General features: G+C 44.2%; 1 protein-coding gene across 1 annotated transcript; it reads right to left on the minus strand.

The window, feature by feature from the left end:
• Positions 1 to 3,937: 3,937 nt before the first annotated feature.
• gpib (glucose-6-phosphate isomerase b) lies at positions 3,938 to 10,977 on the minus strand. Its single transcript, XM_035629020.1, has 18 exons — positions 10,784 to 10,977; positions 10,535 to 10,625; positions 10,211 to 10,279; positions 9,890 to 10,009; positions 9,659 to 9,742; positions 9,386 to 9,532; positions 9,051 to 9,122; positions 8,907 to 8,951; positions 8,749 to 8,802; positions 8,105 to 8,165; positions 7,672 to 7,715; positions 7,402 to 7,554; positions 7,031 to 7,160; positions 6,831 to 6,907; positions 6,026 to 6,154; positions 5,212 to 5,287; positions 4,896 to 4,962; positions 3,938 to 4,415 (listed from the first exon to the last, which is right to left on the minus strand). Exons 1-18 carry the CDS (start codon positions 10,900 to 10,902, stop codon positions 4,292 to 4,294), a joined length of 1,662 nt encoding a protein of 553 aa, XP_035484913.1. The 5' UTR covers positions 10,903 to 10,977; the 3' UTR covers positions 3,938 to 4,291.

The raw sequence follows: 10,977 nt of genomic DNA on the forward strand, positions 1-10,977 counted from the left end.
ACTTTTACATCTGATGTTTCAAACACCCACCGTTTTGTTTCGTTATTTTCTTTTGTCTTTTTTTTTTTACAGGAAGTTGATTTGCCACTGGAAGATAATCATATTTCATCTCCAGAAAGTGGAGTGGATACAAAAGACATGACAATACCGTGGACTAGTCATGAGTCACTCCACAGATCATCAACCCTTGTGGTATTGAGCCAGTGGAGAAGGCTTTTGTTCTTTCTGATATATCTGATATAAAAATCACCAGCATTTTTTTTTCATTTTTTTTACCAGAAGTAATGTTCCTCTGGATGCACGACAATTTGGTTGTTGTCAAATGATCCGGAAGATATTTTCCAAAGGTTTCAACAACATTTAACTGCATATTTGTATTTGTATACATAATATTTTAGGCCATTATCATGTCCTCTATCACACGGCTGATAATAGAGACATGACAGGAAATAAGGGGGAGAGAAAAATGACATTCTAGTCAAAGATTCTGAGTTGGGGACATTGCAGTCCGTGTTCAGTGCCTTAAAGGAGTAGTCCACGGATTCGGATCATCAGACATCAAACGTTTGACTTGAGCTGTTTGTGGTTCCGTTTTTTTGTCAAAAGAGAGAGAAGTATTGTGATGAAGTATTAGATACTATTGCTCTCGGAGAAAGAGGGAACTTTTTTCACCCTAACCTTGCCTCAAAAAATGTGAAGGTTTAAAAAAAATGTTCTTGGTACCAAACATGTCACCACAATCAGAAACGGCCTTGATCTGGAAAATGTGCGAGAGCAACTCTCATTGACACTGTGAACGTTACGGTATGTTCATATCACTCGCTGACCAACACGGGCTGAAATCAGTGTGGGAGTGTTTTTCTTTCTTTTCTTTTTTATCTCTCGTATGGTGATGCTGAATAAGAGCCAGATGTCGGTCAGCATATCTGTACTTGTTTAGATTTAGGAAGTGAAGACAGTCTTACAGTGGACGCTCAGTATTCAGAAACCCACACAGATAACCAGTTATGCTTGCTGTCCCAGGGGCACAAACAAAGCCCAGCTGTCTGGTTGTTCGGCAAATCTGAACCGCTACAAGGAACCTCCTCTGTTTAGTCAGGGGCATCTCAGAAAAAACAATTCAGATATGTAGCATGCTCATATTTTCATTTGATATATATATATATATATATATATATATACATATATCCAAACTTTAAAACATTGTTTTCCCTTTACCGGGTGGCCACATGAATGTCCCTTACCATGGGAGCTATGATGCAAGATCTAAGTTCCTGTATTTGAATGGGCAAAGGGGTTAAGTGTGTTGTGGTTTCAACGTGGACCCCAACAACAGTGTGCTTAAGGATGGATGCAGCTAATGGGGATCTGCAGAAACTTAGTGGGGACATGGAGCCTGAGCAGCGCAGGGGTCAGCTGGAGCCCCCTGCAGCCTCCAGGGAGAAGTCCTGGCTTCCTACGCTGCACTGTGACAAGCTCTGCCCACGTACTTAAGTAAATCTTTATATAACTCCAGTAGTCGTGGGAAAAAATGAAGCTGGGCTTGACTTGGTGGCTATCTATTTTTTACAGCCTGCAGGGTTTCTGTATCGCTGCTGTCACAGTGAAAGTCTCAGACCACAGACTGGGAACTTGAGAGGGCTCATCAAATGGGTTGGATATTGGGGAAAGTGTGTGTGTGTGTGTGTGTGTGTTGTGTGTCATGTGGGAGGGTCATTGGTTTGCAGGGCTAATGTTTTAGCCCAGGAGAATAAGTTCCCTGAAGGTTCCTGGGAGGGGAAGACAGTTGAATTCATGCACAATAAAAAGCGTTCCAGTCAAGTTCATGTGACAATATAAACTGGCTGCAGAACCTGCAGGCTGCTCTTCCCCCTTCTGAGGCCGGGGTCACCGGGCCTGTTCACATACAAGCATGGGCGTCACTTTGTTTTGAAAAGTGGTGGTGGACACTTTCTTTCAGATGGTAAAACAACTGGTATCGATAGGTTATTCTAACTGTTTGTCATGTTCACTGAGAGAGAATGGAAATCGTGGACAAGCGAAGAAACTGCGTCAAGAATATGTTAAAGTTTCTGATCGGCGCATGCATGTTTTTTGGGTCATTTTAGAATCAGTAGGCTGATTCCTTTTTTTGACAACTAGTGCAGTGCCTGTGCCCTGCTGCTGCAAAGTGGGAGCGATGTTTGCTTTTCTAGTTTCTATTCAAAGTTCACTAATATTAAATGTGTCACATGTCCAAATTGCACCACTTGGGTCCCCAGAAATACACCCACAAAGTGTGAACGGACAAACTCTTCCTGAGATTGTATATGTTCTTTTGTGCCAATAAACCTTTCTCAAAGTGTTCTCATTTATCACATGTCTTGGTGTAGGTATTTTCCTGAACATTTTTAACAAATTATACTTTTAAAAAGTGGCGGGGACAATATTGGCCATTTCAGAAAAAAGTGGTGTGGACATGTCCCCAGCGTCCCCAGCGTAAATGACACCAATGCATACAAGGATGCCGAACCTCAAACTGCCTCCGACTCCCTTGGTTTCATGATGAACGCAAACACACACACATCTCCAAACGACGAGGTGTAGCCGGTCACCCTCAGAGGAATCCTAAACCCCATTCCCAACCCTGCGTCTGACACCGCCATGAACTTGGGACCGCAATCGTCAAGAAAGTGGCAGGGGGTGACGTCGTCATAGCAACCACTGCACCAGGGGCAGGTTGGGACCCCGATGGAGCCAGAGGGGCAGCTCTTGAACGGGCCGGAGAGAGAGAGAGAGAGAGAGAGGGAGAGACAGGGGGGATGACTGACAGGCCCAACCAATAAAGCATGAAGTGGAATGTGAGGGTATGCGATGCCATTGTTCGACAAACATCTCAGGAACGCACACGGAGACTTTTTGCATGCTTTCAAGCTGCTGTTTGATGCTGCTCCCCAACGGACCGAGGCCGGTTTTAATCACTTATTTCCTCATACTGACTTTTTTTCAACCTCACACACCTGGTTTATTCGGTGGAACAGAGTCATAACTTTATTTCATGTACAGCTTCAGGTGTGTATCCAGTCCTCCATTCAGGAACGTGGTTATTATTCTTAATTTTGGACAGTTGTGCCAATAATTTGCCACGACATCCTGACACTGACAGCGAGGAGGCCTTCTGTCCTTTCTGTCGAACCCACTTTCTTCTGTATCTTGTTTCCAAGCCGGAGATGGAAAGAACAAGTTAGATTTGAAGTAAAGTTGTTGCTTGGCAACAGCATTGCAAAACCCAGCAGTGTCTGGGGGTCTAGGTTGTTTCTTCTTCTTACTTTCTCTTTGTCCTTAAACACACTCTGAAATTGTAACCCAGCAGTGAGCACGAAGAGAATTAAAGATAATGAAATAAAGTTGATGTTTTTGTTTGCCTTGTTTAGTGCATTGTGGTGAGCAGCATCACGTGGTGTACTCTGTGATCTCTATCTTCTCTCATACTGCGTAATTTCATGTTCATAGGAGAAATTCACACGGCAATTTTGGCACACGACAGTAAAAACATTGAGTATATTCAGTTCAACAATGTTTAACTACGGTGCCAGCGAGGACTGGCGCGTCATCCTCATGCTGTTTATCGCCGCTGTTTGTTTTTCCTCTCTGAATGGTTGATGTGGAGTCTGGGGATTTGTGGGGAGGAGCAGCGCAGATGGACTGACCTTTGACCCTTTGTTCCACTGAATAAATGGTAGATTACTGCTCCCGGTGGAGAAATCTGGCACGCCGATGCCATCTAGTGGTGCGGTACTTAAACAAGCTCATTGGTCTGACAGAGCGAATGTCTTAACTGCTCTTCGACGCACATTACAACGCCTACACACATTTGTACGTAAATTAAACATTTGTGTTCGTGTACAGGTATGTGACTGTCCTTCACATTAGACACAGTGTGACGGTCTCACTGGGGTATCGTTTTGAGATATTTATTCCAGAAACTTAATTTTCTAGTGACAGTGGAGAGACATATTTCATATCTCCCTCCACGACACACTAATACAAAAAATACAATACAATTAGCTTTTCCCTCACAGTTGTTAACTACTGTATCAAACATCGAAAAAACAACAACAACAACACTGTAGACGGTCACGATGTTAATAATGAGGGTACAAACATACAGAGTGCTTCAGGTCGACTGCGTGGGAGGGACCGGCTGCATCTGCGAGTCTCCTGTTCATGCAGCTCACGAGCTGATGGGATGGGTAATGTTGTGGAGAAAGGTGGACGCCGTATTGCGGGGGGAGGGGGGGTGGGACTCAGCTCAGGAAGAGTTCTTCTTGAGGAAGTTGATGAGCCCGTTGGTGGAGGAGTCGTGGGAGTGGACCTCTGCCGCGTCCTTGAGCTCGGGCTCGATCTTCTTGGCGAGCTGTTTGCCCAGTTCGACCCTGACGATGGGCAGGGGAAGGAGAGCAGACACGACGGGTTCAGTGATGGGGATGAGCTCAAGAACACAATGGGGGTGTAATCAAAAACAGACAGTGCCAACCATATTAACACTGTGAGTGTGCATGGGCACATGCAAGTTATTGATTTGATCATCCTGCAGTTGTGTGGCTGTGGCTCCCTTAGCATCTGAACATTCCCCTTTTACTACCCCATCACATGTATATATATGATCTGAGTCAGTTTGTTGTTTGATCCCGCACTGCGTTGAAGCTACAGTATGTGTTGTTATACACTGAGAGAAATATTCATACCCAGCATCTTTTTTATGGCTGCACCATTCTATCAAATGGAAATATGCTGGATGTCTTGTGGATCATTTCTCTGAAATATGTACTCATGTTTTTTCCCCAAACGTGGCTGCAGGAGATTGAGAAAGCTGCTCAATGAAACCAGTATATGTAGTAAAAAAAATGACTCACCCCCACTGGTCAAAACTGTTGATCTCCCACATTACACCCTGGATGAAGATTTTGTGCTCATACATCGCTATGAAACAAGACAAGAGTTATTGTTATTACAACAAATACAGTTCATCCAGAGAGGCTCACGTGGTTATATGTTTTCGATTAAATGGTACTTCTGAGGTAACACCAAGGTGCTGAACACCACATGGCCTAATACTTCACTGTTCCAGGCACAAACAGACTTTCACTAATGCAACACTGTGCAGCATCCTGATTGAACAACAGCAAGACTCATCCCAACAACATCAGCGGCTGTGAGTCACGTTCTCACCGATTAGTGCTCCAAGTGTGAATGGCGTCAGTTTTTTGAAGATGATTGAGTTGGTCGGTCTGTTTCCTTGGAATACCTGTGTCAAACACGGAGAGATGTTTCATCACCGTCAACAGCACAAATGCTCCTCATAAAGTTGGGGTTAGTGTGTTTGGTCATGGTCACTGGAGGGCACTTGCTCCCATGCTTGCTTCCTCCAGTAGTTGGTGAGGTCTGCTGGCTGCATTTCCTCATGCCTTGCAATATTTCTTCTTTTCCCCCCCCCCACAAGTAACATGAGATGACGGCCGCTTCTCGAGTTCAGGTTTAAAGCAACACTATGCAACCTTTGCTGAGCAACAGCGGCCTCTTCAGCCACAAGTGGGGGCTAATTGGGAGGGCCCAATGGGAAAAAAAAAACATATTTGACCCAACTTCTTACGAGCATATCATACCCGAGTACCTTACCCACGTAACATACCCGCACAATGCACCTGCGTATCATTACCTGAGTATCGTATCCGCTTATCGTGCCTGAGTATCATACCCCCCACTGCACTCGCGTATCGTACCGGGGTATTGCACCCGCCTACTGTACCCGAGTATCGTGCCCAAATATTGCAATCGAGTATCGAACCCAAGTATGGGTGCATATTGCACTGCATAATGCTAGAACAGGCGTTCCGAGTGCAAAAGTGGCTAATGAAAGAAGCATCATTCTTGCCATGAAAAGTCAATGTTGTTTTTAAGGTGAAATAGTTGCACGATGTTGCTTTAAGGTCACATTGTTAACTCAAACGAGCTGTGCAAGTCATTGTCCCTTGATCCGACTTACTTTGTGAGGCAGGATTTTCTCCAGCGTGTCTCCACTCAGGCCGCTGGCCTCCAGCTCCTTCCTGGCCTCCTCAGTGGTCTTACCCGTCATCAGAGCTTCAGTCTGGGCCAGGAAGTTGGCCAGCAGGATCTAGGGCCACATCAGACACAAACCGTCAGACACTGTACGGTGCGCTGTATGCTTTACAGCGAGTGATATCGATGTTTACAAGGCATACACCTTGGTATTTTACTGTAACAGTTACAGTATGTTGACATATTGTGTTTGAGATTCTATCATGAGTAATATAAAAGAAAAATCTTAAAATTTGTTTTTTTTACATTGTCACTGGTAAATTTCCTTCTCATAGAATTCTTCATGAGTCTGTCTAATAGTTTTCTTACACCTGTCAGCAAAAAGTTAAGAGTACTTAGGAAGTCAGATCAGTGCTCTTGCAGCGCATAGACTCTCAGTGAGTTTCACTCCAGCTGGCTCTTCTGGTGGACCAACCTATGACCTTTGTGGATGATCCTTAACAAGTATGTATTTCTCATGTTTTCCAGGTAATGAATACACAGACATAAATTGCACACCACTGCGGCAGGCAGCTCAGATCATAATTGTAGGCTCCTTTTAGTTCACAAGAAGATGGTTTGCAGGCTACATGTGATCCTTTGGGTTACATGAAAAGTCTTTGATATCTTAAATTCATACTGTCATAGTAAAGTGAGAGTTTGCCCAATATTTAATCAAACAAACTTCCCAACAGCAAATATCTAAAATCAATATTTGGTGTGTCACAATGCTTTAGATAGAAAACTGGTACCTTGTGGTGCAGGTTGTCTCTGATTGGATGCTGGGACTGAGCTGGGATCAGGAAGTCAGAGGGCACCATGCGTGTTCCTGCGATGAACACATTTACACTGCATCAAAGACTCATAGCATGTGGCTAACCACCGATCTTACTGGGCGAATGAATCACCCATATGATTCTGATATTGAACATTGATCTTTGGTTGATGATACCTTGGTGGATGAGTTGGTAGAACGCATGCTGTCCATTGGTTCCGGGCTCACCCCACACTATTGGCCCTGTGTGGTAGTTCACACGTGCCCCATGGTTGGTAATGTACTTTCCATTGGACTCCATGTCACCCTGCAGTTGACAAACACATTCATCATCAGATCTGTCACCTGCATGAGATCCTCTCTGATGGGTTTAGAGTATTGCCACAGACGTAGTGATGTTTTTTGCTGAAAAATAATTATGTACACAAGTCCGGCCTAAAATAAATAACCTAGTTCAAAACTATCTTTTAAATCACATCCAAAAGTTACTCTTGATCTTTTCTTGGAGGCTCCTACAGAGACCTATGAGGCCTGCGGCAGTGTCAGACCTGTTGGAAGTAGGCCGTGAAGCGGTGCATGTACTGATCGTAGGGCAGCATGGCGTGCGTCTCAGCGTGGAAGAAGTTGATGTACCAGATGCCCAGCAGAGCCAGCAGCACGGGAGCGTTCTTATCCAGGGGAGCGGTGCGGAAGTGGTTGTCCTGCAGGGGAGGGAGGGATGCTCATTTGCATTCATGTATTCTGTGTGTACTCAGCAGCAGGGCTCACATAAATAGTTTTTTACTACATGAGAGCGGTGGGGGAACTGGTTCACCTACCATCCAGTGAGCTCCTGAAAGGAGCTTCTCAAAGTTGTCGAAGCCTGATGAGGAGAGGAGGTGAGACGGAAAGGTTGACTGATCGAAACACTCACGGTTATCAGACGAACTGATTGGAATAATACTTCTATTTTCAATGTGTTTCAATAAATACTTGTATATTTACTAAAACTTTTCATCTAGCACCATCATTAATGATAGCATTCCAAACATGCCAAGATGTTGCACATAGTAAACATTATAACTGTGCCTAAGGACAACCTCAAATAGCCTCTGGTATGGCAATAGATTCTTATTCTAAGGTCATTATAGCGTCGTTGATATCGGATATTAGCGCTGTCCTCCACTTTGTCCTTTTTCATATACTGAGAGTGGGAGGCACCAAAGTCAGTATTTTGCAAATACAAAAAAAAAGAATTTTCACTGTACATACCAATGTGCAGGGCAATGGCCATTCCAATTGCAGACCACAAGGAGAAACGACCACCAACCCACTGAAAGAGAAAGTAAACAAAAGACTGAAAACACATCTATGCCTCAAACAAAACCCCTTTGTAACCTTTGACTTTTTAATGAGAGCGAAACAAGATTTGTACACTAAAGCACTTAATCGTATGCAACATATATTTATGAACGTATTTTATATTGTTAATAAATTGAACATGATGAATGCAGTCTGCTTAGCATTTATTCATCCTTTGAATAAGTGGTGTCATTGTCTTTTTTGTCAGGGACAGAAAGTTCTGCACACAGTACATATGAGCGTAAAACAGTGGTGGCCATTTTTTCTCATATGTCATAAAGGCCATATCATAGCTGTCACCCTTTAAATACCAACAATGTAACTGAATGCAGCTCCCTGACCTTTGATGCAACCCAGCCTTTACAGTGACCTCTGCATGAGAGAAGGTCGCTACCAATAATAACCGAGTCTGAAGAGAGGGGCTTCTGATATCCCAGCAGCTGCTGGCCAGAGCGTCCGTCCAACCTACTTCACAGGTCAAAAGTTTGATTTATTTATAGCCGCTGCCGTGCAGTGACAACAGTGTTTTCCTGCAAGGCTTAAAGATCACTCACGTCCCAGAACTCAAACATGTTCTCCGTGTCGATGCCGAAATCCTTCACTTTGGGCTGAGGGAGAGAGAGAAAAGCAGGAGTGGTCAGGAAGGTTCTGATGGGTCAGATGTCGGGACAGAGAAGGAGGGCTGTGCCTCTGGCATCGTGTTGGGACTTACTCCGTTTGTAGACAGGGCCACAAAGTGCTTAGCAACAGCAGCTTTCTGTTGAAATATGCAGAAGTTATGTTTGGAGAACATAAATGTACCGTAAATGAAGTCCACCCTCTACTGTGCTGCTTTCTGAGGCCACTGCATACTCACATCTTTGGCATGTTCAAGGAACCAGGCTTTGGCCGACTCGGCGTTGGTAATGGTCTCTTGGGTGGTGAACGTCTGTAAAGGGAGAATTGAGTATAATAATAACCAAGTATGAATTTCAATATAACTGGTCATAAACGCTGAAAAGCCTGGGAAGAAATAACCAGATTTATCTAGATGAATGCGAACTTAATTTACGACCGGTCAGTTCATGACAGATTTTACACAAACTGATTGTGTAAACGTACACGTTTGAATGAGAAGATGTTTTCCTTTTCAGTTGTGCGGTGTTAATCTGGTGCAGTTTCAACAATCTGCTTTGTGCAAACCAAAGCTACCTTGGATGCGATGATGAAGAGGGTCGTCTCGGCATTGAGCTGGGCCAGGGTTTTGGCGATGTGCGTGCCATCAATATTGGACACGAACCACACACGCGGGCCACCCTTCGAGTAAGGCTTCAGGGCCTCGGTCACCATCAGGGGGCCCTGCAATTTCAAGTAAAGTTCAAGTTGTAAAAAAAGAGTGAGGCTGCGCTGCGCAGCTCAAAGGAGTGAATATGTGTGACGGTTAAAAGTGTGGAGCAGTAGAGCGGCTAGATAAGCTGCACTCACGAGGTCAGATCCTCCGATGCCAATGTTAACAACATCTGTCATAGACTTCCCCGTGTAGCCCTTCCACTCTCCGCTGCGAACTCTCTGCAAACAGAGTGGCACAATCATCATCGCTGTGATCGTAGCTGATGAACTGGATTTTATCTATACATTTCATCCAACTCTCATGCCTTTGATGGTCAAATTCACACTGTTACACCTGCAACAAAGACGGTGCTGCATTTGACTCACGTGACAGAAACCCTTCATCTTCTCCAGAACCTTGTTCACTTCTGGCATCACATCCTTGCCATCAACCATGACGGGAGTGTTGGAGCGGTTCCTCAGAGCCACATGGAGCACAGCGCGGCCCTGCACGTGCACACAACAAGGAGACACTTACACTCATCACTGTAGCATTGATCAGGGATTAAAGATTCTTTTTGTGTAGTTTTTACATCACGTAGTGTAAATACAGCCTTGGCAGTGTTTTATACCCCACCATGAAAAATGTAGAGAGGTAAACACCGCCATAAGTCAAACTAGAGTAGACATGTGATCAACAATGAGCACCTCAGTGAAATTGATCTTATCTCCTGTAAACATCTTCTCTCTGGCAGCTTCGATACCTCTTGACTTGGCCTGCGAAGACAATAAATGTTAGTCATTCACAGCATCAGATCAATACCCAAAGTGTATAGGCATGCATGTACAATTTGTTTTTCAAATTGCCGACCCAACCTTTGAGTAATAGATTTTGTGTTCACACATAGATTAGACTTGGAGATGGAGTTATGAATCAGATGGAAGGGACTTCCTGATCAAAGGGAGCTATTAACCAGAGCTAATGTGGCAATTGAAAAAAGTCATGGATCATTAACATAAACATGAATTTACCAGATCAACCAGCATCTTCATAACTTCATCTGTGATGAGATTCTTGGAGTAATCCAGAAGAATGTCTCCATCCTCAGTTTTCAGTGTGAGGCTGTCAAACACAAAAATAACATTACATGTCCTGACTAAATATAAAACAAGCAGAATCGTACAAATAATATAACCAAGTCACAGACAAACAAAACATCTACATCCTGTGTTCTGGTGCCTTGCGTACTGCTTCTTAAGATATTCCAATAGGATGTATACCTGAGCTTGTTGAATCGCTCCTTGTCAGCCTCAAACATGTGCCTCATGTTGAGGTTCAGGGCGTGGGCTGTGTACCAGTCCTGCAGCTTTTTGAAGTTGGGGTCCTGCGTGAGTGCCATGTTGTCCAGAAGGGGGGGCTTGCTGTGCTCCGCTGTGCTCTGCTCGTCTGGCTGAGTGGGACTGGGCAGGTCAGA

The sequence above is a fragment of the Scophthalmus maximus genome, chromosome 4 (genome assembly GCF_022379125.1).
Source record: "Scophthalmus maximus strain ysfricsl-2021 chromosome 4, ASM2237912v1, whole genome shotgun sequence".
NCBI classification, from domain to species: domain Eukaryota; kingdom Metazoa; phylum Chordata; class Actinopteri; order Pleuronectiformes; family Scophthalmidae; genus Scophthalmus; species Scophthalmus maximus.

Bases quoted from the DNA above. Each gene is read 5' to 3' on its own strand.
- gpib (XM_035629020.1), bottom strand. From the start codon at position 10,902: ATGGCACTCACGCAGGACCCCAACTTCAAAAAGCTGCAGGACTGGTAC. The intron at 10,280-10,534 runs GTAAATTCATGT...TTGTCTTCGCAG, and splicing joins TGAAGATGCTGGTTGATCTG to GCCAAGTCAAGAGGTATCGA. The intron at 10,010-10,210 runs GTGCTCATTGTT...GTGCACGTGCAG, and splicing joins ATAAGATCAATTTCACTGAG to GGCCGCGCTGTGCTCCATGT.